The following is a 27,150-nucleotide window of genomic DNA, read 5'->3' as shown; positions in this document are numbered from 1 at the left end:
TTTTGGGGGCCTGCAAGGCCAAGCAGTGTGAGCCCACAATGCTGCTGTTCATCTCGGGCCGTGCTGCCATCAGGCTCCCCACAAGGTGTGTGGGATAGGTGGCTGTGGGACGTGTGGCTGTGCTTGCTGCTTGGCTGTGGGACTGCAGCTCGGGGCAGCCCCACAGGGCAGGAGGAGCCTGGTAGTGGGAACAGCCCAGGGCAACTGCTGCCAGCCTCTCCTGGCTGCTGCTGCCACCCACGGGGATTCATCACCATTACCTGTGGTCTGGACACTCTGCTTCAGACACAGTCTTGCAGCCAGACCGTGTTTGAAGGTTTTCCTCCTGGCTGTGGGCTGTGAAAAGGAGCTTTGGGAGTGGGAGCTGCAGCTCTGGTGCATGGTTTGCAGCAGGCTGTGCTGTGAACATCCCCCTCGATGGCCCGTGAGGGGGCGAGGTTTGGGCTGTGCTCCTCATCCCTCCTCTCTTGTTTTTGGACAAGCCTGTTTCTAATCTTGTGCTTTCCTCAGACGCCCTGGAACCCAGCCATGGATGTGTGGTGGCATGAGCTGATGCGTGGTGCCAGCACAGAGTGCGAGCCCGAGTGGTGCGACGCCGAGGACGAGCTCTTCATCCTCTACACGAGCGGCTCCACTGGCAAACCCAAGGTGCGCTCCCAGCTCCCTGCACGGGACGGGCTGAGCCACAGGAACCCCTCAGCTGGGGGAGCTGGGAGGCCCCAGCAGGAAGAGGAGCCACAGAGGTCTTAGAAAGGGGCTGTGCTGCTTATTCCTGCTCAGCTGCTGTTGGAGCTCAGCAATGCTCAGCTGGGCCTGGCAGGGTGAGGGTGATAGTGGGAGCTCACCCTGACATTCCTGTGCCTTCTCCTCGCAGGGTGTGCTGCACACCGTGGGTGGGTACATGATTTTTGCTGCCACCTCCTTTAAATACGTGTTTGATTACCAACCTGAGGATGTGTACTGGTGCACGGCCGACATCGGATGGATAACGGGCCATTCCTACCTCACCTACGGCCCCCTGGCAAACGGGGCCACCAGCGTGTTGGTGAGTGCTGTGTGCCAGTGGCTGCTTTCACTCCAGGAAAAGGGAGATGGTGGTGCTGAGCTGCATCCCTGCACTGCTCCGTGATGGTGTGCAGGGCTCTGTGAGGAAGGGTGGTGCTCTCCAGGGAGGGCATAGTGACTGCTCAGGGGAGTAGTTTGTGGTTGGCTTTTGGCTGGTTAATTTTTTCAAATGCTCCCCTGTTTATTTCCCATAAAAGTACAAGCCTTGTGTACCAATGGAGCCGGGGCTTCTCTGACTTAATGCAAAAACTCAATCAGGGTGTGATTGATGCTGATGCTGATTTGACAACTTTTCAGGGGACATCTGCAAGGATGAGGGGGATGACATCTGCCCAGTGAGGGGGGATCCTTCACCTGGGCTGGTTTCACTGTGTGGTTCCCCTATAAGGACATGCTGGGGTCCAGCTGCTGTTTGGCTCCTCCTGCTTGGGCAGGTACTGCAAGTGGGGAGCAGTGAGGAACTGCTGTGTCACTGCTCTGTCTCCTGCTCAGTTTGAAGGTGTCCCCACCTACCCAGATGTTGGCAGAATGTGGAGCATCATTGACAAGTACAAGGTGACCAAGTTCTACACAGCACCCACGGCCATCCGGCTGCTGATGAAGTACGGCGAGGAGCCTGTCAAAAAGTGAGTGCCTGTCCCAGTGGAAGGAGGACATTGGCTTTGCACAGCAGGGTTGAGAGGGAGATGCCAGGATGACTCAGGTCTCCTCTCTTCCCCTGTGGAAGAGTGCTGAGAAAGCTCTGACCTTTATCTGGAAAGTCCATTTTGGGTAGCCCAGGGGTTTCTACAGGCTCTGCTGTGCAGCAGGCTCACAGCTCCATAGCCTGCTGAGCCCCTGCCAGCCCCCTCCTCTGTGCAGGCACAGCAGGAAGTCCCTGAAGGTGCTGGGGACCGTGGGTGAGCCCATCAACCCCGAGGCCTGGCTGTGGTACTACCGTGTGGTGGGAGAGGAGAGATGTCCCATTGTGGACACCTTCTGGCAGACAGAGACGGTGAGTCCTTGCTGGGTGTCCCTGGCACCTCTCTGTCCCTTATGCTCCCTGCAGGTTTCCCATAGTGGGATTTGGGGTCTGTGGGGACTACTTGTTTGGCCTGCCCAGGAAACTCTGATGTGCCCCTTCTCTTCCTATCCTGGAACTCAAGCAGGCTCCAGAAGGAGAAATCTTCCTCTCCAAAGGGTCTTTTCCAAAGTCTGCTCTGGACACTGCTCTCCTGCCTCTCTTTCTCTCCCCCAGCTCCAAAGCTTTGTGCCCAGATTGCCCATCCACTGCCATATCCTTCCCATCTCCACACCTGCTCTGAGTAGCCCTGACTGGGATGTGTTGTTCCCAGAGCTGATGGCACAGCTGTGGGATGGGCTGGCACGGCCCAAACTCACTGAGTTTTGCCTCTCTTTGCAGGGAGGCCACATGCTGACACCCCTTCCTGCTGCCACCCCCATGAAGCCAGGCTCTGCTGTGAGTACTTGTGTTCTCCTGCCCAGGAGCCTCAACAGGGCCCTGTCTGTGCCATGGCTGGGTGGTTGCAGCCTGCCAGGGGGTGGGGGGACAGTGGTGCACATGGGGAGGTGACCACCACCCAAATCCTAGGCCCCGTGCAGCCACACTTGTGGGCCCCATGTACCACAGCTCTCCAAAGCTGCCCTTGCCCTGCCTCCCAGTCCCTCTGCTTAATGGGGGTCTAATGCAGAGATTCACCTCCATCTCTCCTTTCTCTCTGCTCCTCATGGCAGACATTCCCCTTTTTCGGTGTGGTCCCTGCCATCCTGAGCGAGTCAGGGGAAGAGCTGGAAGGAGAAGCAGAAGGTTACCTGGTAAGGAATGGTTGATCTTCCCCACCCTCCCTTTGTCCATTTCCTCTGAGCTGTGGGACATTCCTGGTGGAATATCCACATCTTTTGGCCCAGGGAAGGGGTAGAGTCACCATCCCTACAAGTGGTCAAAAATGTGTGGAGGTGGCACTTGAGGACATGGTTTAGCGGTGAATGTGGGTGATGGTTGGACTTTTCCAGCCTTAAAAAATTTGTGATTCTACCTCCTCTAACTCTGGTCCACACACGCTTGGGTGGTGGGAACTCCCTCCAAGGCCGTAACTTTGTGGGATCACTAAATGCACATATGGGCAAGGCAGGAGGATGGGAACAACTGCTCAGCCAAGCTCCTTCCCCCTGGCCAAAGCTGGTGAGACTTTCCCAGTGGGTCAGCACTGGCAGCAAGTGTCTGAGTGCTGCTCATGGCTGTCTCTGACATCTCTCTCACCGTGGTGCAAACCTGGGTTATTGCTTTGGCTCTCACTGCCCCAGCTCTGTGTTTCTCACCCCCAGGTGTTTAAGCAGCCCTGGCCAGGGATCATGCGCACCCTCTATGGAAAGCACCAGCAGTTTGAAACCATTTACTTCAAGAAGTTCCCTGGGTACTACGTGACAGGCGATGGTAAGGGGGTCCAGCCTGGTGTGGTCACAGGGGCCTGGGGACAGCAATGCAAATCTTGCCCTGCCCTGCTCTCAGAATCCCTTATCACTTGCTCCGAGGGCTGGCACTGCTGCCTCACACTCATTTCTGGCTATTTTTAGGTTGCAGAAGAGATAAAGATGGTTATTACTGGATCACAGGGCGAATTGATGACATGTTGAATGTTTCTGGTAAGAAGGAGTTTTGTCTTCATTGGGGACCAATGTGCTTTGTGACACTTCTGCATCCATTTCAAAAGGCATCTGCTTTATGGGGATGGTTTTGCACCTGTGATTCTGCTCAGCAGCTTGTCCTCAAGGTGGATCCAGTTTCTGGGTCAGGGTTATTTCAGGGACACACAAGCCTGTGACTTGGTGACTTCCTGCACCATTTTCCCTGGAGACAAAGCCTTGGAGGGAAGGAACCTTCTGTAACCAGCCAGGGCACCTCTGCTGAAGGATTTAGGGCCACAGGGAATTCACAGAGTTTGGGCAGGACCATGGGGTTGCTAATCCACCCTGCTGCTCCATGGAGGGCTCACCTCAAAGCTGGATCAGGCTGCTCAGAGCTCTGAAGATTCTCCCACCTCTCTCACTGAGTCTTTGAGATTCAGCTGCTTCTCAGCCCATCATTTTCCATGTACTCTATTTAATAGTTCCCTCCCTCCTTTCCTGAAGCCTGTATCCTCCAGGTAAGTCCTGCTAGCTCTGAGGTGCTGCTTGACTTGTCCCTGGATCAAATGAGATCCTTTCACCTGACCAGCAGTGCCTGATTCTCCACCAACTGATCATTCTGGGAGTTGACCACTTTCCTGTGGCTGTGACAGCAGTGCTGGGGTGGAATGTACAGGAGCAGAGGTGTGCAGGACTGAGTTGTGCCCCTGCCCCAAGACGCGGAGTGTCATTGTCCCTCCCCACAGCACTGGGCTGGAGCCTGGACTCTGCAGATCCAACCTCTTCCTCTGCACCTTCTGGCTGACCATGTGGGCAGGTCTCCTCTTGCCAAATCCAGCTCCACCTCAGCCTGTGCCTGTGCTTCACTGTGAACTGTTCATGATCTGTTCCAGAAAGAAGCCTTAAGGTGGGAGGGGGAACAGCCAAGGGAGGTGGCTTCTGCAGGTGAGTGACACCTGGCAGCTTCCAGAGCACTGCAGAAATGAGTTTCACTCTCCAACTGTTGTCCTTTCCCAAGCACATCAAACTGATGATCTCAAATCTGTAGCTTAGGGCCTTTTACAGCCTCAGGCCTCTTCCTGCAGGTCTCTAAAGCTCTGTCTCCCCCTTGTTTCCAGGCCACTTGCTGAGCACGGCCGAGGTGGAGTCAGCCCTGGTGGAGCACGCGGCGGTGGCCGAGGCCGCCGTGGTCAGCCACCCCCACCCCCTGAAGGGCGAGTGCCTCTACTGCTTTGTGACCCTGAGAGAGGGCCACGAGTTCACCAAGAACCTCACAGATGAGCTCAAAAAACAAGGTAGCAACAGCCAAATACTGGGAAGCAGGCAGGGGGAGGACAGGTGCTGGAGGGGTTAAGGGCTTGGGTGCTTGCCTGTGGTCTGGGGAGTGCAGCGTGGACAACTGCCACAAGGTGCCTCTTGATTACAGAGCACGGCTGACAAAGACTAAAATTAGTTCTCTCAGCCTTTGGCTGCTCATGTGATGCCATCTCTGCCTCGTGGGCAGCCCTGTGAGGGACTGGGGTGCTCAGCAGGCTTTTGTTTGCAGCAGGGCTCTCCCTGGCAGACAGGGACATCCTGAGAGGATCATGGGGTTTCTGTAGGGTGGTGCTCTGGGTGTTTTGCTCTCAAGGAGCTGTTTCATTGCAAACTGCAGCATTGAATACATGCAGCAGACCCATGGCAGCTTCTTCTCTGGAGGAACCCAAGAGTAAATTTGAATCAATCCTTGCACTATCAGAATGGTCGTGGTGTTGGTTGTAGCTGTTAGGGAGGTCTCTGGAAGATGGAGGGAGTGAAAAAATGAGTACTCTCACTTGGGGAGCTGTTTTTCTGGCCCTGTTGGTATTGCAGGTTTTGTTGTCCCCTTCCACTGGGTAGCTGCAGGTGTAGCAGCCCCAGTCACTGCCCTGCCAGGTGTCTCAGGAGCTGGGCGCTGTGTCTTAACCTTCTGTTCTTCTGTCATGGAAAGGATGTGTGGCTTCTCCTCATCCTTGCAATGAAAATCTCTTTTTTTTGCAGTCAGAGAAAAAATTGGGCCCATAGCAACACCTGATTACATCCAGTATGCCCCCAGCCTGCCCAAAACCCGCTCAGGTGAGTTCCAGGGGTAATGCTGGGGAGGACTGGACAGTCCCTGCCAGTGGAAATTGATCAGCCCTGCTCTGTTTGTCCAGGGCTGTCAGATTAGGGGAGGTACAAGCCAAGGGCGAGCAGGATGTGCAGGTCTGGTACTTCCCACTTCTGCTAAGGATGCTGAAGAGATCCTGACTCCTGGGGAGAGGGACTTTTTATATGGACAGACAATGAAGGACAAGGGATGATGGTTTTAAACTAGTGGAAGGCAGGTGTAGATTAAATAGACATAAGGAAGGAATTGTTCCCTGTGAGGGTGGGGAGGCCCTGGCACAGGTTGCCCAGAGCAGCTGTGGCTGCTCCTGGATCCCTGGGAGTGTCCAAGGCCAGGCTGGACAGAGCTTGGAGCACCCTGGGACAGTGGAAGGTGTCCCTGCCCATGGCAGGGGGTTGGAAAGAGATGATCTTTACAATCCCTTCCAACCCAGACCATCCTGGGATTCTGACTCCTGCTTCCCTTTCTTGGCTGTCATTACAGGAAAGATCACCAGACGGATATTAAGGAAGATTGCCAAAAATGACCAAGACCTGGGGGACATCTCCACCTTGGCAGACCCGGGCATCATCAAACACCTTTTCAACAGCAGATGTGACACTAAGCAGTAGCAGCAGGACCTGTCCCTGCTGAGAACAGTGGCAGTGGCACCTGATGAGCAGGTCCCTCCAACAGCCGCTGCCTGCCCGGGAAGGAAACCTTCACCTGTTGAATTGAATGTACCAATCGTAGGAATGAGGAGAGTCTGGCTCTGGAGAGGCTGTGTCCATGCCCTGGATGAGGTGTCTGTCGTGTTCCAGATGGATGTCACACATCTGAGGGTCAGCCTGGTGCACAGAGGGACTCGTCCTCCTCCCTTTTCAGCACCTCGTTCTTGATTTTAATTTAATTTGGGGGGTGGGGGAAAGGGTGTTAATTTACTTTATGTCCTGGAGGGGCCCTGGCACCTTGTGCACAGTGGGAAGGAGCTTTGGGGGTTGGAGGGGAAGTGATGCTGGAGTTACTCAATGCAGGCAGGCCTGGGAGGGGCATCCACCACTGCCCACAGAGCAGCTGAGCTTCCTTTTGTGCTTGGAGTGCTGCAAGCTCTAGGAGCACTGCAGCAGCCACATCATCACTGCACAGTTGTGCTCATCCTGCATCCACTGGCCTGCTGCTAGCACAGCTGCCTGGAGCCTCCAGGGGAGTGGGGCAAGGCTCCAGGGAGCTCTGGGCTTTAAACAGGGTTTTTGGGGCAATCTGGTACCAAGACCTGCTGCTTCCTCACTGTGTTGTGCCAGCTGGTGCATTGTCCCCAGCCCGGGGTCCTTCACTGGCCATGGACACCACTGGAGCCAGGAAGGGAAAAACCTTAGTGTGACATGTTCCATGGAGCCCCCGTTCCTCCAGCCCTGCTGCTACCAGCTCACAGCTGAAGCAGAGCTGGAGCAGCTGGATGCTCCTTTTGTGTCCTGGGTGAGGACTGGGAGCTGTTACACCAAAGGATGGAGAGGAAATGGAGCCAGGCAGAGGCACCTTTCCCATGGCACCATGACCACTGATAAAGCAGAGAAACCAAGGCAGGCAGGGCTGTGGGAGTCCTACACATTTCCTCATCAGGAAAAAATGGTGGGAGATGTTTAAAGTTAGTGTTTGCTTAAATCTGACTTGGCTTAAGGATGATGAGAGCTAAAGGCCCCCAAACCTTTTCCCCAAGAGCCTTGACCACCACCAGGGTCCTGCCAAAGCCATCCTTCCTCCAGTGAAGGACATTTAACTCCAGCCAGGGCTGAGCTGGGGCTCATACCTCCTTTGCAATGTCCCTATGAAACCTGCATGTGAACTGTTTGATTTTGCACTTAAACCAAAGGAGAACTGGGCTTTAAAACTTGTTTGGGGAGTGCCAGTGGCCAGGGATTACCTGCAACCTGAGCTGACTTGGGGCTGGAAAGGTCGAGCAGCTGCCTCTGGGTCAGGGTGCTCAGGGCAGGTGTTGGGGTGCTCTGCTGGGCTGTTGGCCAAGTCCCAAATCTCACTTGTTACCTGCTGCTCTCACTGGCACAGCACCTGTGTCACCTGTACCCTCGGTGCCTGCCTGTGTCCCATGTGCCCCACAGCTCTGTACCACTGGATTGTGCCACCTTGGTGACAGGATTCCTACATCATTGTTCTTCCTGTTACTTTGTCAGCTATGTAATTTTGGCTGGAAAACAGCGAGAATTTAATGCAAAATGGAATAAAATTCAAGAAAACACAATGGAAACAGGCTTGGAATGTATGTGGGTGGTAGGTGCTTGTGTGCTGTTGAGTCCAGCGTGCTCAGTGCAGTTGGAGTGGCCATGCCAGAAACCAGGATTAGCTTTTGGGATGAAGAAGGGCAGGTTCCTGCCAGCATGATGTTTTTCCATGGACTGGGATTTACTGTGGCTGGCTGTGCTGGCTCCAGGGCTGCAGCCTGTGCCTCAGTTTCTCCCTGGTCTCCAGCCAGTGTTGCTCCAAGGCTCGTGCAAAGCACAAGGCAGTGAGACACCCATGTGTCACTGACCCCCTCATGCAGCACCAGTGCCAGGGAGCTGGGTGAGGAGGCTCAGGGCTGTCAGCACAGCTCAGGACTGGTCCCCTTCCAGGCACAGCCATGGATCTTTGCACACCTGGTCGGGTGTGCCCCTGGGCTCGGACAAACCTGGCACAAACAGCAGTCAGATTGCACATTCCTTTTAATCTCTGGCTTGGGGTAATCAATCCCCCAACAAAACACCCAGGAAGCCCAGTTTCAGTCACACTTGGAGAATGGAGCAGTTTCCCAGGTGACCGACTGGTGATTGATGCTGCAGCAGCAAAGAGCCAGCAGGGCTGTCACTCAGCACACCCATTCTGCAGGAATTCTGCCTTTGTGCTGCTTCCATCACTCAGCACATCCACTCTGCAGGAATTCTGCTTTTGTGCTGGTTCTGCCACTCAGCACATCCATTCTGCAGGAATTCTGCCTCTGTGCTGGTTCTGTGTAACTGACAGGGCTGGGCTGAGGCTGCCTGGGCTCTTCACTGCCAGAAAGGTGCAGCTTTTAGGGCTGAGGAGGAAAGGGGGCTGGAGGAAGAGGCAGAAGACCTTGAGCAGGAGAGCCCAGATTTCTCCACTGCTGTGCTGTTCCCACTGATCCATAAAAACTGGAGGGAGCCACGTCTCCCCCTCTGCTGGTGCTGGTCCCAGAGTAAGGTGCTGGGAGCTGGGGCTGTGCTGCCCAGCCTTCCATGCAATTCCTTTGCTTCCTCACCACAGAGCTCTCAGTCTCAGCAGGAGCATTCCCAAGGCTGGGGCTCCCTGACAGGAAGATGCTCAGGCTTGATTTGTAGTGGGATGCACTGGCACAAACCCAGGGTGCTTTGGGATTTATCAACACACACAAGGCTCCAATTCTCTGCTGCCTTGGGAGCTGCCTCCATCTAGGAGGGGTTCTTACACCAGCCTCTGGAGATCTGTTGGACAGGGATGCAGGATGCAGCAGGAGCCTGCCCTGGACCCTGCACTGCTGCCTGCCCTGTGTGGAACAGAGGCACCCTGTCCAATAAAACAGGAGTTGGGCAAAGCAAAAGCAAGCAAGGGGCCCTTGGGCAAATTACCCAGGGCAGCTGTGCCTGGTGCAGGAACCCTGAGGATCCTCAGGCACAGGGGAAAATAGAAATCAGGACAGCAGCAGCATGGCAAGGAAGGCTGGAGGGGCCATGGTGAGTGGAGCTGGGCTCTCCTCTTTAAGATGAAGAGCACTGAGGCACTGGATGAAGATAAAGGCTGATACTTGCCCATCCACCTTTCTCCTCTTATTCCTTAGGCTGTGTATGTCTCCAGAAATCACGCAGCATAAGGAGCTCAAAAGTGGGAGCAGCCCAAAGGCCTGTTGTGGCACCTTGACCCTTTGCTCTACATCCCTCTGCCCCCAGGCCAGGCCCCAGGGAACATCCAGAACCCTGCAGTCCTGGGAGTCACAGCTGGGCTGTGCCCAGGGCAGGGCCCCCTGAGCAGGCAGAGCAAGGGAATCCTTCTCCCTGGAGGGGGAATCACCAGAAGAAGCTGGGGCTGGCACTCAGGACCTCTGAGCAGTTGGATCACACAGTCCCTCCTCACAGCCTCCAGCAGGCGGACCTTGGCAAGCACCCTAAGGGGCAGATGAGCTCTTGAGGAACAGAGAGAGGAGGGTGGGGCTGTGGCTCCTCACACCAGGTATGGCGTGTCCAGCACGGCCACCCCGGCTGCCACGCCGCCGTCCGCGTGCTCGATGGCCTTGGTGCGCAGCAGGTGCCCCGCGGCCTGGTTCAGCACCAGCTCCCGGCCCTGCCTGCAAAGGAGAGGGAAACTGAGCCCCCGCAGAGCACAGAGCTCCTGGCAGTCCTCTGGGGCAGCACACAGGGCAGGGCAGAGCCCCAGGGCTAACCTGGGGGCCCTGCAGTGCTGGCTGCACTGGCCCTTCAGCAAGTGGGCATTGCCAGGAGCTGAATGCTGCCACAGCACCTTTGTTCCCAAAACTGTGTGAAAAGGACTTTAATTTATACCCTATGGAAACATGGCCTATGAGGGTTTTAACCAAAAGCAGCTCCTATTAGGATTGAACAGGCATTAGGCCTTCAAGTATTTCAGAGGGCTTCAGAAAAGCCACACATGGGGCTGCATTCAGAACCCAAGAAGTGCTCCCAGAAATCAGGGATGAGACACATCCACAAGAAGATCCCATTACACCAGTAACTGCCGGCACGAGCCCTGTGGTTTTCCAACAGCTTGTTTGGCAGCAGGTTCAGAGCTGCAGCTCAGCACGTGCTCAGAGCTGCTCCCAGGGGCACAGACTGAATGGTCACATCTGTCCCCTGCACGTCCCCAGACACCCGTCCTGTGGCTGTGCTTGGGCAGCACAGAGGGCAGAAAGCTCCTGCTCCATGGCAGGAGCAGGGAACTGCCCTGCAACACAAGCACATCGCTCACCTGACATAGACACCAAAGATCCCGAGCTCGGAGATGCACTCAGATGCTTGGAGGGGGCTGTGAGCCCTCAGCAGGTAATTCAGTGCTGGCTGCGGCTTGATCTTATCCATCAAGATGTAGGAGGTTCTCTCAGGGCTGTCTTTGATCTTCTCCAGAACCTCCCTGAGCTCTTCACCGTAGAGATTGTTCCCTGGCAAACAAAACCAGCACATCAAGCCCTTCCAGGACAGCAGAAGCCCCTGGCCCCAGCTATGTGGCCCTGGCAGCCCAAATAACCCAGCCTTTGTCTCCCCAGGTGATGCCTGGGCTCTCCACACCCAGCACCAGGGCCTTGGGAGCTCCTCCAGCAGAATTGCCTTAGTGGCAGGACTAGTCCCCATGGCTATGAGTAGCCATAAACCACCCTTTATCCCTCAGTACAAGAGCAGGAGCTGGCACAGAGCTACCGCCTGTCCCAAATACAGCACAAACCACAACGCAAACCCCCAGGGGCCCAGCCCAGCTCACACCTCCACAGCCCAGCTCATACCTCCACCTTCACGCTGAGGCTTCAGCACAAAACGGTCGGGGTCAGCGATGGCTGTGGCAGCTATTCTGTCACCCTCTTCACCCTGGCAAGAAAGGATGGAAACAGGTGGACACCAGGAATAATTTCTTCATGCACAGGGTGGTTTCACACGGGAATGAGCTGGATGGAGTCACCACCCCTGGAGGTGTTCAAGGAATGTGGCACTCAGTGCCATGGTCTAGTTGATAATGTGATGTTTGGTCAAAGGTTGGACTCTGTGATCTTAGAGGACTTTTCCAACCCAAACGATTCTGCAAACAGCAAAGCATCAGGGAGCAGCAGGGGCTCCTCAGCAGATCCCTCTGAGCAGAGGCATCAACAAATTCCCCAAGGACCACAGCAAAGCCCTCTCTTCTTCTCAAGCAAAGAGCACAGGTGTGCACGTCCCTTCCTGCTCCAGCCCCGCTCCCACTCACCTTGTCCAGGGAGTAGAGTCCTGCAAAGGTGGCTCTTATCCGAGCGATGGCCTCAGGGTGGTCGGGCAGCAGCTTCTCCAGCGTCCCCGGCCGGCTGAGCTCCTGCTGCACCTTCTTGGTGCCTGCCAGCTGCGTGGCAATGTCGGGGCACTTCACTGCCCGGGACCTCTCCAGCAGCAGCCGCGCCGCCCAGTTCTGAGGCAGCAAAGGAGCAGCCACACCATGAGGAAAAACAACGCACAAAAGGTTTGCTCTGCTCTTTTCTGTGCAGCTATCGACATATGGTTTGTCTCCTCCCTGCCTGCTGGCAGGGACAGGGGGTGGGAGTAGCACTCCAGAGAAAAGCAGACATTAATTTCCCGCCACCTCTGGGTGGCACAGTCAAATTAATCCACTGTGTGCACCTTCTCCAGCTTGTCCAGTGCTGCCACCTCGAGACACCAGCAAGATCTGCTCTGTGCTATTATTACCTGCAGCCTGGTCGTGCTAAGAGAGCACAGAGTGATCTGTAGACCAAGTCTCAAACCTTTAAGCAGGTGCTCATACCTGTGTTAACCCCTATTTGTACAGAAACAATTCAGCGCTGCACTAAGGGATCACCCCCTGGAGAAAAAAGCCACCCATTTTTCTTACTGCAGGGTCACCTACCTGCTCTCTGGAGTCACAGCTTCCCAGTGCTCCCAGCCACACAGGGCAGCACTGACCCCACCCCAGAGAGGGTGGGTGGCTGCTCCTGGGATTATTTGGAGCTCCCTGGGCAGTGCCCAGCTGGTGGTTTCTGGGGCAGGGAGGTACTGACCTGCTCATCGTAGATCTGGGGCACGTAGCCTTCTCTGTAATACACCACTGCGACCTCCTGGCCATCCCTGGAATGGAAACCAGAAGTTCTCACAGAGCCAGGCCAGGCCCTACCCCATCCCAGCACCAAGGGCAGATCACAGCCCCCTGCCCCTTCTCCTTGGCCTCTGGCCTTCCTGCTCCTGCCTGGCTCTGCCAGAGCAAGCTGAACACTGCAAGCTCCTCTCCACTGAACCACAGCTTGGCCTGTCCCAAGACACAGGGAGCTGACACCCAGCCTCTGCTCTAACCAAAGGCTCAATCATTCTGACACCCAGCTCTGCAGAGAGGTAAGCACCTCATTTTTAACAGCTTTTACTCCACGCTGGCCTGGGGGACTCAGCCTGGAGAAAAGGAGGCTCAGGGGGGACCTTGTGGCTCTGCACAACTCCCTAATAGGATGGGACACCTGGGGGGATGTTTGGGCTCTGCACCCAGGGAACAGGGACAGGACAAGAGAAAATGCCCTCAAGTTGTACCATGGGAGGTTTAGATTGGAGATTAGGGAAAATCTCTTCACTGGAAGGGTGATCAAGCACTGGGACAGGTGCCTCAGGGCAGTGGAGGGACCCGAAGATGTGAGGTTGTGGCACTTGGGGATGTGTTCAGTGGTGCTGGGTCACAGGCTGGACTCAATCTCAGAGATCTTTTCCAACCTTAACAGCTCTGTGATTCCTGATGCTGGAGGGAACAAGGTCCTGTGGCAATTTAAGGTAAGATATCAACTCAGCAACCTGAGAGGCACCAAACCAGCCGGCCAGGGCTGAGCTGGCAGCACAGCTGTAGCACCACACACCCAAGCTTTGGCCTCCAAACTGTGCACTTGGTCTGGGAACTCCTGGCAGGCAGGCAGGCAGGAGGCATCCAGCAGTGACAGGGGAGGATGCTCAGGAGGTAGAACAAGGGATACACTTTCCCCTCCACTATTCAGCCAACACATTCATTAATTAAACACAGCACAGATCCCAAAAGTCGAAAAATCAGCCTCACTACAGAAAAATCACTGTCATGAAACTACATCGTCCCTTCGGTTCATACTCCAGCTCATAGGAGTCCCTTCCTTTAGGTTCATACAGCTCCCAGCACATTACCTGGAAACACGACAAACATCACACTTGGGACTAACTGGGAGTCTGCAATCCTCCCGTCCTAGTCTCCACAGGGAGCAGGCAAGACACTGGGAGAGTTCAAACCCAAGAGATCCCCAAAGGACATGGAATGCTTCCTCCTCCTGCACTAACAACCCAGCCCAGCTCCCAGCGGCAGAGCAGCATGTGAACATTTCCTGAAAACGGGAAATGGCTCTGTGGAAGCCTCTCAAACAACCAGGGCTGCTCAGAGCAGACCTTTGTGGAGGAGGTAAAGATCCCCCAGAGCAATGAAAGCTGAAGGAGGGAGATTATGACTGCAGCTGTAAGGCACTGATGTGTGTCTGCAAAATCTCACCACCATGAACACAAAGCCATCTGAGCTCCAAGAGGAGGCAGCAGCCTGGAGCATGGAAGAGGACTGCTTTCCTCAGTCACTTCTTACAGTCAGCTTTGGCTGCAAGCTCCCACTGGCAGCCCCAATGTGCCCGAGAGCCAGCAGGAGTGCGCACCTTGGCTCATACTCACATATACAGCCTCCTGCTGGCATCCAGGGAGCCCTGCTCAAACACATCCCGGAACCGCTTCCTGACCACACGGATATTCCTGCCAACAGGAGTGCAAGAGTCACCAGGCTGGGCACAGGCACTTGAGCTGCAGATCACGGGTGGAATCCGTGGCTGCAGCAACGAGGATCTGTAGGTTCCTTCACAAATAGCCTCAGGCTTTGTGCTATGGAGCCAGAGAAATCCTACAGCCCAAAAAACTCCCTGTTTAGGAACCCATCCTATGTTTCCTATGATCTGCCAGCTGTTTGCTCAGCTTTCAATACCAGAAACTGAATCACCTCCTTCTTTCCCCATCCCAGGAAAATTCAAACTTTACCTGTTCCAAAGCTCATTTTCTACACAACGCTGATCAAAAATATTCCTCTGAACTTCCTCCACCAGAAACATCACCACAGCCCTGGAAGAGATACCAAGGACATCATTAAACCCATAAACACTCCACATGCTCCCAGCTGGATCACCAGCTCTCCATCTCTGTGATTCAGGCTCCCTGCACTGCTCCTGTTCATGCTCTCCTCCTCTGTCCTTACCTTTGGGACCCGTAGAGCTCCCAGGCTTTGGCAATTCCCAAGGCCAGCCCCTTCGCTGGGTTGTTTGGCAGCAGCTGTGATGCCTCCTCGGTCTTTCCCAGCACTTTCAACACCAGCCTGTGGAACACAAATGCTGTAAATGCCATGTCCATGCCCCGCCAGACCAAGGGAGCAGCCTGGAAAGCACAGGGGCCATGCAGTGCAGCTGCTGCAGTGGGAGGTGCTCCTTACCTGTGGACGTCGGCGGTGCGGGAGGTGAGCCCCCCGAAACTGGCAGCAATGGTGTTTATTTCTATCTGCCTCAGAGCTGCTGTGCCATCCTGTCCACAGTCAAACATGTAATCCGAGCGGTTGATGCCCAAAAACACAGTCTGGAACACAGGGAGGGAAGCTGGGGTCACCTGTTGCCTTTAACTGCAAATTCTTTGATGACCTTGCTTCAAAATCCTCCCAGGGCAGATCCAGCCAGAGAATCCCACAATGGGTTGGGCTGGAAGGGACTTTAAAGACCACCTCATCCCAGCCCCTGCAGCTGGCAGGGACACCTTCCACTACACCAAGTTACTCCAAGCCCTGTCCAACCTGGCCTTGAATATTTTCAGGGATGGGACAGTCACAGCTTCTCTGGGCAACCTGTGCCAGCACCTTACCACCTGCACAGTAAATTTCCTAGTATCTCATCTAAACCTATTCAGTGTCAGTTTGAAGCCATTCCCTCTTGTCCTGTCACCCTCAGGTGATACAAACCACTGCAGGTCACACACCTGGGTGCTGTGCCCCCTGCCCCGGGCCCACAGCTCTCTCAGAGTTCCAGAGGAGCTCCCAACACTCCTGAGAGTAAAGGAGCTTCTGCAGGGATGGCCTAGCTGGTGCAGGTGCCAACAGGACACATGTCCCTCCACACTCTGAGGCTCCCAGAGGACAAAGACAAACCACAGGAAATCCTCCCTCTTCAGGCCAGGCTGCTTCCAGCAGCACCAACCAAAGAGCTCAGCTGTTCAACAGGACAAGGTCCTGAGCTCACCGCCTGTGACAAGACATTGCAGGGCAGGGAGTGACCAGCCTGGCACAGCTCAGAGTCTACAGAGCCAAAGCTTGCAGCCAGAGCCCAGGGGCACCACACTGCCAAGGGGCACAGACCACTGGGATCCCCTGCCAAGGTACCTGAGCCAAGCCTTCCTCCAAAACCTGCATGTAGATTCTGAAGAGTCGAGCTGTGAAGTCGTCTACCTTGATGGTGCTAGAGAGAAACACAGACCGCGTCAGCCCCCTGCTGCTGTCACAGAGGAACAAGAAAATTAATTCTTCTGCAGAAAAAGCCCTTAGCAGGGGCATTCTCCAGCAAAGAGCAGGGCTGGGGCTCAAACAAGTGCTGTAGCACTGTGAAACACCTCCCCATGAATGCTCAGTGCAAAACCACAACACAAACCCAGTTTGCCAAGCACAGCCATTCCACAGAGACCCTCCTATGCAGAGGTGACTCACTGACAGGGCAGAGATGGGACAAGTAAAGGCAAAGAAGTGCAGCAGAATTCTGCAGGTTCAGGCAAGAAACCACAGGTCTCTCTGGGCCTGCACACACAGTTCAGAGAAGCTTCACAAGCTTCATGCAATCCCCCTGTCCTGTCAGGCTCCAAATCCCACACACTGTGGCCCTGCTAGAGCAGATCTGGCTTTTCCTCAGGGCCCCAAATCCCTGAGCAGCACCTCCAGGGAGCTGTCCTGGCACAGGGCAGGCACCTGAGCACACACAAGCCCCAGGTGCTGCATTCTTTAACCACAGGTACAAACATGTCCCCACAGGCTCTGGCTGCAGCCAGCTCTGGAACAGCTCCAAGGGGTCAGGCTTTAACAAAACAAAAGGATGCTGGAAAACAGCCTCCTCTGCTCTGTCCCAGTGCCAGAGGCAGCAGGACGTGCACAGGCAGCACAGAACAGTGAGTGGGAAGGGAAGAGAGATTTGTGGAAACATCAGCCCCACAATTACAAGCAACAAATGGTCACTGCTGCCCAGGGAAACAGCCACAGATAAACTCAGCAGAACCCAGGAGCCATGGCTGGACAGCCCTCCTGCAGCCAGAGCTTGTGGATGGGAAAGAAGGGATGGGGGTGACTGATGGAGGGTGTGGAGACAGAGCAGACACCTCCTTCTCATCACTGCTGCAGCAGAGCTGGTGGTTACTGGACAGACATAGGCAGATGCAGAATAAGACTAAGAGAAACTCTTAAATCCAGTACTCAAAGACTCCAGTGATTTGCATTTAAGGCCCAGGGGCCAAAAAGCACACAAGTATGAATTCACAAGCCTGAAAAAGCGGCAAAGTTGAAGATGATAGCAGAGAATCAGGTCTTGCCCAGAAGTCCCATTTTCTGGGGCCCAACAAGACCTCAGAAAGGTAGGGATGCCACAAGGGTGATAAAGGCTTTACATTTAAAATACTTCATTCAAATGCAATACGCAAAAACGTTACCTGGCCAGAGTTTGCTCCAGGAATTCTTTGTTTTGACTGACAGCATCCACCAGCAGGTTAAAATCCTGCTGGACAGTGTAGGCTTGTTCAAACAAGGCCCGTGGCACTGCGGAAGGGAGCAGCGTGAAGGGTGCGTAATTCACCACCTGCAGGCAGGGACGCAGCAGAGCAGTCAGGGCTGTGCAGCTGAAGAGGGGCTAAGGATGTGCTTCCTCTGCTTGTCTGAAGGCTGAAGGCACCCCCAGCCCTGCAGGGCAGACACATGCCTCGACCCTGCTGATTCCTAACTTCTGAGGGTTCTGCTTTATGAACCACCCGCGGGGCACTGCTGCTCCAGCGCCTGGGCTGGGCTGACTGCCTGCTCCTGTCTTCACCTGAACAGGACAGCACTGTCTCCAGAACTTCTCAGGGGCAGAGAAAAAGGGAATTTGCCAGTCCTGGGTCCTGGCTGTCAGTTACTTCCTTTGATCCCTGCTCCAGAGCCCTGGCTCATCCCACATCTCAGGCACGGGGTCACACTCAAAGTCCATATATTACGCCACAGAGAAGTTTCCAATTCACCTGGATTTTTATGTGAAACAAGGGACACTGGCAGTATGTTTGGCCTCTCCTCTCAGGCTCCCTCTTTCTCTCACCCTTTGAGATCACTCAGAGCCCTGACTTGACATAAAGGAGTAGTGCTGTGGTGAAGACCCTGTACCCCTGCCAGCTACCTGCTTGCCCCCAAGCTCCTCAGGGACCCTTCCCCAATGGTGCCCCACCCCTCCTGCACAGGGATGCTTCTTCCTCCGCGACCCCTCATGGCATTCTGCTCCAACAGGCTGAGCCCTCCCACCCCAGCCAGCCACCAGGGTCTGCCCACAGGCAAATCCCAAACATCAGTCACCTCCACCCCTGTCACCTCACCCCAGTTATGGGACAAAGGCTGACTGTAGCTGGGAACATGCCAAAAGCGGAGGCCCCTCCGTGAGACTCTCCTCTGGTTCAAAGGTTCATACGAGTGGTGAGAGACTGGGAAAATTATTAACTCCCAGCACCACAAGAGGCAACTTCCTAAGCCTTCCCAGATCTATCTCTCTCCTTAGAAAAGGGAATCTGTATGGCAGGGCTGTCCCTTGGGGAGCTGCGCTCATCAGCGGGATGGGCTGTGAGCTGCAGCCCCAGTCCCTTGGGGAGCCGGTCCTTGCCAAGGGCTCAGGGACCCCCGGCACGGCAGCGGCTCCTCCGCGCGGTGTGCACTCACATCCGAGGCGTTGGGCTGCTCCCCGGTCCGCATCAGCACCCCCGCCAGCAGCGCCGCGTCCACCGCCACCGCCGCCGCCTCCCGCACGGCCGCCGCGTCCCGCACCACGTCCTGCCAGCCCGCGGCCATGGCAGCGCTGCGGGCACAGCACAGCGTCACCGCCCGCCCCACACCCTGAGCCCGGCCCCCGTGCCCTGAGCCCGGCTCCGGCTGTCCCCAGCCCCTGTGCCCTGAGCCCGGCCCTGGCTGTCCCCAGCCCCCGTGCCCTGAGCCCGGCCCCCGTGCCCTGAGCCCGGCCCCGGCTGTCCCCAGCCCCCGAGCCCTGAGCCCGGCCCTGGCTGTCCCCAGCCCCCGTGCCCTGAGCCCCGGCCCTGGCTGTCCCCAGCCCCTGTGCCCTGAGCCCGGCCCCGGCTGTCCCCAGCCCCTGTGCCCTGAGCCCGGCCCCGGCTGTCCCCAGCCCCTGTGCCCTGAGCCCGGCCCCGGCTGTCCCCAGCCCCTGTGCCCTGAGCCCGGCCCCGGCTGTCCCCAGCCCCTGTGCCCTGAGCCCGGCCCCGGCTGTCCCCAGCCCCCGAGCCCTGAGCCCGGCCCCCGTGCCCTGAGCCCGGCCCTGGCTGTCCCCAGCCCCTGTGCCCTGAGCCCCGCTCCCTGTGCCCTCGCCGGCCCCCGGTCCCCAGACCATCAGTGCGCCCTTACCCCCGACCCTGGTCCGCGACCGCCGGTCCCTTCCTGGTTCCCGCTCCCCGCTGCCGGAGCCCCAGCCCTCGGCACGTCGCTGGCCCCTGACCCCCGAGTCCTCTGCTCCTCTCCGGCCCCCAGCCCCTCACTGACCCACGAGCACTGCGCCCTCCCCGATGCTGCCTGTCTCTCTGCGGTCACCAGACCGCCACTGCCCCCAGCCCCTCACTGACCCCCGGTCCCTCCCGGCCCCTCACTGACCCCCGGTCCGTCCCGGCGCCCCCGGTCCGTCCCGGCCCCTCACTGACCCCCGGTCCCTCCCGGTCCCTCCCGGCCCCTCACTGACCCCCGGTCCGTCCCGGCGCCCCCGGTCCCTCCCGGCCCCTCACTGACCCCCGGTCCCTCCCGGTCCCTCCCGGTCCCTCCCGGCCCCTCACTGACCCCCGGTCCCTCCCGGTCCCTCCCGGTCCCTCCCGGCCCCTCACTGACCCCCGGTCCCTCCCGGCCCCTCACTGACCCCCGGTCCCTCCCGGTCCCTCCCGGCCCCTCACTGACCCCCGGTCCCTCACTGACCCCCGGTCCGTCCCGGCGCCCCCGGTCCCGCTGCCCGGACCCGCTCCGGCCGCTCGGTGCGGGCCCTGCGGACCGCCCCGTGATTGGACGGGCCGCGCCCCTCGCTCCGCCCCTCACGCAGATTGGCAGCTCCATAAACCAATCAGCGTGAGGAAAGCGCCGCTCGTGTGCGATGCCGCGCAGTGCGGGCGGGAGGAGGAAGAGCCGCGCTGGGAGCGCGCGCCGCGCACGCGCCGAGCTGTGTCACGGCGGTGTGACGTCATGTCGCGACAGCGTGGGGGCGACGAGGGCGCTGGGGCTGCCGCTGGTGAAATCCCACCGCTGTGCGCAGGGGCTGCTCGGGGCCAGAGCTGCTGGGAGCCCGCAGCCACGGAAAGGCTTGGCGCACTGTTCGTAGAGGCCCTTTCCAACATCAGCCATCCTGTAATTCCGTGCGAACACCTTCACCGCCATCTGCTGCCCCCGTGGGAGCGGAATTCACGCTGGGCAGGCAGGGGCAGACAGGAGCTGCAGACCTGCCTGAGGGAGCGAAAGGAGTTTGGAGTGTCGGTGTTTTCCGTTTCCTGCCCTGCTCCTCGCCCCCGTGCCTTCGCTGCGCCGCACTGGCAGGCCCCTCACGGGCTGGCCGAGGGTTCCGGCTGCGGGCCCGTGGCTCATGGCCCTGTCGTTCCCGTGGAGCTGTCCAGGGGTCCCCAGGGGATGTCCCTGGCCGTGTGCCGGGCAGGGACGTGCTCCCGGGTTCTCAGCAGCGGTCTGGGTGCCCTGGGGCACCGCGCAAGCTGAGGTTTTCTGGCCCTGTGACTGCGGGTGTGTGCTCCCTCTGCCGCCGCTCCTCAGGGCACAGCGCTGCTCTCTGCCCTCGGGTCACAGAGCCACGGCTGCGGCTCTTCTGGGCCCCTGCACCTGGGGATGCCTGGGAAAGAGCGGGTCTCAGAACCCGTTCATGTACTTACAGGACATTCATTTCCCGGCAACAGGGCTGGACATGACAGTGTGGGAAATCGAGAGGGTTCATTTTCTATTAGGAACAAGCAAAATTTAGATGTAAATAAATCAAACCTAAGCAGGTCCTTTCTACTTTTTTGTTTCAATGTACAAAGGAACTGTCAGTCCTAACTTTGTCTGCCCTCTGAATAAGTGTAATGAAATGGAGCAACCCTGTGTTGGTACCTCCAACACAACAGTGTAAAAAGAAACACGATTTGTTGTCATCACAAAGCAAACATTTGTGTATCCGCTGAAATAACAGAATGACTTGAGCATTTTCACAGCCCATTTAGGACAGAACTGTGAGGCTCCAACCGAAGCAGCCGGGCTGGAGTTGTTTTGTGACCTGTGCTAGGAACATTTGAAGCCGTAAGTGGCTGGTGAGGAGATGGGGTGTGATGCTCATGTGCAGCCAAGAGAGCAAGAGCTGGACACCAGCCTCACATCTGCATCCCAAGAGGAGCCAGCCCTGTGTCCTGGCAGCCAGAACCCCCCGTGTGCCAGGCTCACCCACGCGTGGGCAGCGAGGGGACCCTGCCTCTCTGCTCCCCTCTCTGCACACCCTGCCTGCGGGGTGCCTGCAGCTCTGGGGAGAAGGACACGGAACTGTTGGAGCTCCAGAGGAGGCTACGAAGTTCCTGAGGGGAACTTCCTTATGGGGTAAGGCTGAGAGAGCTGGGGCTGCTCGGCCTGGAGAAGAGAAGGTTGTGTGGAGACCTCCCAGCACCTTTCCAGTGAGGGAAGGGGCTACAGGGAAGCAGGAGAGGACTCTTTGTTAGGAACTGTGGTGACAGGACAAGGGAGATGGGATCAAACTGAAAGAGAGTAGGTTTAGATTTGATGATGGGAGGAAATTGCTTACTGTGAGGGTGTTGGGCCCTGGCACAGGCTGTGCAGAGAGGCTGTGGATGCCCCGTCCCTGGGAAGATTCAAGGCCAGGTTCATGGGCCCTGAGCAACCTGGTCTGGTGGGAGGTTGCTCAGGTTGGAATGAGATGATCTTTAGGGTCCTTCCAAGTGTAATCATTCAAGGATTTGATCATTTTACAATCCCTATCCACCAGTGCTGAGCAGCCCTGGAATTCTGGTGATATCACAGCTCCCAGAGTGTTCCAGATGGCACTGCCAGCCAGGAGCTGGAAACAAGCACAGCACACCCTTCACCTGCTAGCTGGTCACTTGTCACCTGCTCCCCGATATGCCCATCAGTTCTGAGCTGTTCCTGCTGTCTGGATTTTCCTGCTGTCTGGGCTGAAGCACCAATCCCAGCAGGATGTACACTCCTCTCCCAGTGAAGGTGCAGTGCCATTCCAGGGAGAGGAGCACCCCCTGACTGCCTGGGCAGGCTGGAGCAAAGTGGGGATGGTGTGGAACAGAGACCCCACTGTGAGGGTTGGCTTCCTGCTGCAGCCTGGCAGATGAAGAAGAGGAGATGGAAATAGATATGGTGGTAGATAATGAAGAAATGATGGAGGTGGATGTTGAAGAGTTTGTTGAGGAGCTGGAGGTTGATATGGAGGAAGACATGGAGGTCGATGAGGAAGATGAGGAGGAGCCCATGGAGGAAGTTGATATGGAGGACATGGAGGTCAATGAAGAAGATGAGGAGGAGCCCATGATCCTAGGAGGAGGATGGAGCCCCAGCAGCAGGACAGGCAGGTGCTGGCCATGCCCTGCCCACAGGCAGGGTGGGTCCCCTGCTGCCGGGCTGGGGCTGGGCTGGGTGGCCCTGCTCGGGGACACGGTGCCCAGGGGGCTCTGGACTGTGGTGGCACAAACACCACCCCGGCCTGCCCCGTGCTTGCTTTGGGCCACGCCGGCCCCGTCCCAGCGCCTGGGGCCCGGCTCCCAGCCCAGCTGGGCTCAGTGCTGGCAGCAGAGTCCCACTGTGCCAGCGTGTGCCAGCCTGGGGGCACAGGGAACAGCCCTCAGGGCTGGGCTGGAGCGGCCCCGTGCTGCTTCCCTCTCTTCCAGAACTGACAGAGCTGCTGGCTGCAGAAATCTTCATTTTATAGATATGTTTTATAGGTTGTTCTTTGATAGTTTGCTGTAAATGTGTTATGAATATTGTTATTTTATAGAGCCTTCTGTAAATATGTTTTGAAGGTTGTTATTTCATTGGGCCTTATGTAAATACATTTTGAAGATCATTATTTCTTAGACCCTTCTGTAAGTAAGTTCTATAGATTGTTGTTGTTATAATGATTCTTATAATGTAAAGAAGTTTATTGTTTTTACTGCTCTTCTGTAAATAAATTGTCCTTGTTTGTCACAGCCCAGCTCTCTTTGCATTTGCTTTGGGCACAAGCAGCGTTTGCAGAGTTGTGGTTTCCACTTGCTCTGGGTTCCTGGGGCTGGAGGTCCCTGGGGGTGCTGGCACAGCCCCCCCCGGGGCTGGGGGTCCCTGTGCACAGGGTGTCCCACTGATGCCGCTCCCGCAACTGGGTACTGCTCGTGTTCCTGGGCTGCTGCAGAGCGGTGTCCCCAAGAGCAAAGCTGTCACCAGCAGAGAGGGGGCTCTGACAGCAGCGGCCCCTGCAGCGATGCCACCAAATCAGGCAGGAAACCTTCGGCCACCCTTCCTGCTGGAGCCACAGAGACTCCTGGGCTGAGCCAGCATCGTGAGACAGGGATACAAAACCCACATTCATGCTCTGAAGGCCATGACATCCTCGGGAATTGCTGGAGCCAGGATGTGGGGAGCAGCTTTAGCAGCTGCAGGGGCCGATGTTAAAGGCTTGGAGCCCCCAAAGGCTCCGGACTTTGCTTCCCCACGAGCTTTGTGCCTGGATTGTTCAAGAGACAAAAGCCAAGCGAGGGGATCCTTGCCCTGCCCGCATTCCTGCTGCTGGCAGCGCCCCTGGCCCCTGTGCCCCACTCGGGTGAGGCCTGGAGGGGCCAGCGCTGTCTGTGCTGGGCCGGGGCCCTCTGCTCTGGAGCCAGGCTGGGAGAGCTGGGGCTGTTCAGACTGGAGAGGAGAAGGCTCTGGGGAGACCTCAGAGCCCATTCCAGTGCCTAAAGGGGCTCCAAGAGCGCTGGAGAGGGGCTGGGGACAAGGTTCTGGAGTGACAACACCAGAGGAATGGGCTTCCCACTGCCAGAGGACAGGGTTAGATGGAATATTGGGAAGAAATTCTACTCTGTGAGGGTGGGCAGGCCCTGGCACAGGGTGCCCAGAGAAGCTGTGTCTGCCCCATCCCTGGAAGTGTCAAAGGACAGAGCTTGGAGCAACCTGGTCTAGTGGAAGGGACATGGACATGGAATGAGATGAACCTTAAGGTCCTTCCCAATCCAAACCATTTTGTGATTCTATAAACATCCACCCTGTTTGTTTTCTGGGCACAGTGTCCTACTCTTTCTTTTTCCTCTCTGCTGCCCCATCCATCAGTAACTGTGGATTCACACCTTAATTAATACAGATGCAGGCTGTGAATTTGGCAGCTGGTGATCCAGTCTTATCTCACTGGAAAACTGCCCTGGGCCAGGATCCAGCTCAGACTCCATTAGAAGTGAGGAACAAATTTTAATAAGGGTGCAGAAGGATAAAGTTTTCTCAAACAGAAGCATTTCCCTTCTCAATCCTCAGTTCAAGTCTTGCATCTTCCCTACCTGATGTTTGCTCTGAGAAAGGGCATAAAAAGCTTCGGTTTCTAAGCCAAACATTGCAAAAGTAGTCTCAAGTTCATTGCAAAAAGCTGGGAAAGAAAGTTCTGCCTTTTCCTTGGGAGTTCCTGGAATGAATGTACCCTGCTCAGAATAGGAGAAGTATTTTATAGAGAGCTGTGACTTGCCTTTTCTGTCTGTTTTCCCAATTGACTCTGGAGAATGAGATTTTTTTTCAGAGTAATCCAGTAGCCCAGGGAGGATTTGTGCATGCAGATTGCTCATAATCTCTGATACGGGGTCAGAGAGCTGCAATGCAGCTCAGAGGAGGTTGAATCATCAAAAAATATGGCAGACACGGTAAGTATTTGGCATGTTCCATGCAACAAAAGATGAACAACAGCAACTGGGCCATTATCTTTATTTGCTAAAAATAGAGTCCCGCAAAGTTTAAAGAAAAGCATTTTATATTTGTAAACCTCTCCTGTCCCTGTTAAAGAGCCTTCAAAGATGGGCTTTGTGGCTTTGGGCTGTCGCATCCCCTTTCAAAGGCTGCCCTGCGCTCAGACAATTGAAACTCGAGACAACATCCGCCACAACGGGGTGGGGGGAATGAATAGTTGTGCCATGACCCTGACCCTGCTGTCCTCCCTCAGCCGAGCCTGACACGACAGTGGCAGCTCTGCAGCAGGTACATCGCCCGGGCAGCGCATCCCGCCCGGGCAGCGCATCCCGCCCGGGATGCCCATCCCGCCCGGGATGCCCATCCCGCCCGGGATGCCCACGGCACGTCCCAGCTCCCCCAGCCATGCCCGAGGCCACCGGCAGAGCCACCAGAGAGGCAGCAGCTCGCTTGCCCGCAGCAGTGCCGAGCTTTGCACGGGCATTTGATACCCTGCAGCTGCCGGTGGGTGCAGAGCTGGGCGCTGGCTGCCCCTCCACGCCTCCAAGGAGCTGCTCATCCCTCGCACACTCGCTTCCCTGGTACCCTATAATGGGAGAAAAAAAACCCCAAAGTCCCTTTGGGTTCTCCTTTGCATTTCCAGATGCAGAGAAATCAGTTTAGCTCACTCTGAGGTTTTGGGCAGCTCTGTTTTACCTCAGGATATTTGGGCATCAATGCAGAAACCAGTGCTTGCAATAGAGCAGCCCCAAAGGCACGGCAGGAGGAGATGATGTGATGCCCAGCACCAGACCCTAAAGACAGAACAATAGGGCTGTTTTCATGGAAGAGAGTTCAGCGGTCTCCTCGGGGAGCCAAACATCTTGCTGGCCCATCATCCACAAAAAAAAAACAAGACACTCTGGAACCCTGGCTTCCCTGCTGTATAAGCACCAGCTTCAGCCAGGGCGTGACAGAAATCTGGTGTCTCTAAGGCTGTATTTCGATGCAAAACGCTGTGGTAAAGCCAGCAATCCTCCTCTCCCCCACGTGAGGCTATTGTTTGGAGTGCAGAACAATTGAAGGGTGCTCTCATGGGCTAAAGATAGAATGGCAGCTGGTGCTGTCCCTTTCCCTGTAACTGAGAATAAAACAATGCCCGAGTATTGTCTGCATTGCTGGAGCGGTGACATTGGACTCTGCCAAGGGAGCATCTAAAAGATCAATGAAACCCGGGTTTATTTATAAGAGGGTAGTGTCATTTCTTCCCCAAAGTAATTTCACTTCCTTGGCTTTTCCACCAGACCTTTCTGTGCCATGAAGTGGCCATGGGGTGAGGAATAAATAGCCCGAGCCTGGCTGCCAGAGGGGCTGCAGGACCAGGGGTGGCAAACAGCCCTGCCGTGCCAGGCTGCGTCTTTGCTCCTCTGAGCTGTGCCCAAGCCTCTACAGCACCAGGGTGGGGACCAGACACGGATGAGGATCCCCTTCTGCCAGCAGGGAGCAGGTCCCTGCAGGAACAGCCCCAGTGCAGGGACCCAGCAGCTGGTCCTGGGCCCAGATGCCCACCAACACCAGCCCTTACTGCCTCGGGGTGCTTTTGTAATATCCCGAGTTGGAAGGGACACACTGAGTTCATCAAATCAACCCCTGGCCCTGCACAGACACCCAACAGCCCCACCCTGGGCACCCCTGGCAGCGCTGTCCCAACGCTCCTGGAGCTCTGGCAGCCTCGGGGCCGTGCCCATCCCCTGGGGAGCCTGGGCAGTGCCAGCACCCTCTGGGGAAGAGCCTTTCCTGATCTCCAGCCTGACCCTGCCCTGACACAGCTCCAGCCGTTCCCTGGGTCCTGTCCCTGTCACAGAGAGCAGAGATCTGTGCCTGTCCCTTCACTGCCCCTCAGAAGGGAGTTACAGACTTCTAGGGAGGGTTATTTCACTTACCAGCCACCAAGAGGGTGGGAGCATGGACTCTGTGTGTGGTTTTGTGTGTGTGTGTGTGTGTCCAGCTCAGCTGCTGTGCTGGGGTGCTCAGGAAAACCCTGAGCCCAAAAGCCATGGGACAGAGCCTTGGCTAGGGACAGGGGATGGTTTATAGGGGAAAGCTGCTGATGGCAGTCCAGACTAGAGACTGGATACCTGGAACCAGACATTTGCTGCAATTCTGACACAGAAAAGCCCATCTTGGCTGATGTGCCATAGTGAGGTGAGAAGTTCTTCTGCTGTGATGTGAGGACATCCAGGAATATTCCTCCCTCCTGAGTCTTGAGAAAGGTCCAAGCTGAGCAGATATCATAGAGAGCTCCCACGCCTGTTGCCACTCCACTTTGAACAAATGTCCCCTGCCATGAGATGGACTGAGCTCAATCTCGTGTGAGGGTTGATGACTCAGAGCAGTGGGGACGCTTCCCATGGAGTGAGGGAGAAGGTGCAAGGGGGATG

General features: G+C 56.4%; 2 protein-coding genes and 1 long non-coding RNA gene across 5 annotated transcripts in view; 2 read left to right on the top strand and 1 right to left on the bottom strand.

The window, feature by feature from the left end:
- Positions 1-8,060, top strand: part of ACSS2 (acyl-CoA synthetase short chain family member 2) — a 31,110-nt gene extending 23,050 nt beyond the window's left edge. For both annotated transcript variants that reach the window (XM_068207482.1, XM_068207484.1), the window contains 11 exons: positions 511-648; positions 875-1,045; positions 1,558-1,691; positions 1,927-2,059; positions 2,468-2,524; positions 2,800-2,880; positions 3,391-3,499; positions 3,640-3,708; positions 4,809-4,985; positions 5,710-5,784; positions 6,302-8,060. In XM_068207482.1, coding sequence (XP_068063583.1) covers positions 511-648; positions 875-1,045; positions 1,558-1,691; positions 1,927-2,059; positions 2,468-2,524; positions 2,800-2,880; positions 3,391-3,499; positions 3,640-3,708; positions 4,809-4,985; positions 5,710-5,784; positions 6,302-6,429 — 1,272 coding nt within the window. In that variant the 3' untranslated portion in view covers positions 6,430-8,060. The remainder of the gene's footprint in view (positions 1-510; positions 649-874; positions 1,046-1,557; positions 1,692-1,926; positions 2,060-2,467; positions 2,525-2,799; positions 2,881-3,390; positions 3,500-3,639; positions 3,709-4,808; positions 4,986-5,709; positions 5,785-6,301) is intronic.
- Positions 8,061-8,496: 436 nt separating this feature from the next.
- Positions 8,497-19,842, bottom strand: GSS (glutathione synthetase). Of its 2 annotated transcripts, none has more exons than XM_068207485.1 (13): positions 19,739-19,842; positions 18,491-18,626; positions 17,248-17,393; positions 15,941-16,016; positions 15,008-15,147; positions 14,777-14,893; positions 14,563-14,643; positions 14,206-14,283; positions 12,552-12,618; positions 11,753-11,947; positions 11,298-11,379; positions 10,769-10,958; positions 8,497-10,130 (listed from the first exon to the last, which is right to left on the bottom strand). In XM_068207485.1, the coding sequence occupies exons 2-13, from the start codon at positions 18,617-18,619 to the stop codon at positions 10,007-10,009; spliced, it is 1,425 nt and encodes a 474-aa protein (XP_068063586.1). In that variant the 5' UTR covers positions 18,620-18,626; positions 19,739-19,842; the 3' UTR covers positions 8,497-10,006. The 2 variants fall into 2 exon arrangements, with proteins under 2 accessions (XP_068063586.1, XP_068063587.1); XM_068207486.1 differs by lacking the exon at positions 19,739-19,842 and adding an exon at positions 19,427-19,446.
- A 1,506-nt stretch (positions 19,843-21,348) lies between these two features.
- Positions 21,349-22,998, top strand: LOC137484389 (uncharacterized). The gene is made up of 2 exons (XR_011004857.1): positions 21,349-22,255; positions 22,304-22,998. It is a non-coding gene; the product is annotated as an uncharacterized lncRNA (long non-coding RNA).
- Positions 22,999-27,150: the final 4,152 nt, after the last annotated feature.

This window comes from Anomalospiza imberbis, chromosome 17 (genome assembly GCF_031753505.1).
Source record: "Anomalospiza imberbis isolate Cuckoo-Finch-1a 21T00152 chromosome 17, ASM3175350v1, whole genome shotgun sequence".
NCBI lineage: Eukaryota > Metazoa > Chordata > Aves > Passeriformes > Viduidae > Anomalospiza > Anomalospiza imberbis.
This window is presented reverse-complemented; position numbering and strand designations above follow the sequence as displayed.

What these genes read in the sequence shown, in the direction of transcription:
- GSS (XM_068207485.1), bottom strand. Translation starts at nt 18,619, where the DNA reads ATGGCCGCGGGCTGGCAGGACGTGGTGCGGGACGCGGCGGCCGTGCGG. An exon ending in GACTCTACTCCCTGGACAAG is followed by an intron (nt 11,380 to 11,752) that starts GTGAGTGGGAGC and finishes CTTTCTTGCCAG; the next exon opens with GGTGAAGAGGGTGACAGAAT. An exon ending in ATCTTTGGTGTCTATGTCAG is followed by an intron (nt 10,131 to 10,768) that starts GTGAGCGATGTG and finishes TCTCCTTTGCAG; the next exon opens with GCAGGGCCGGGAGCTGGTGC.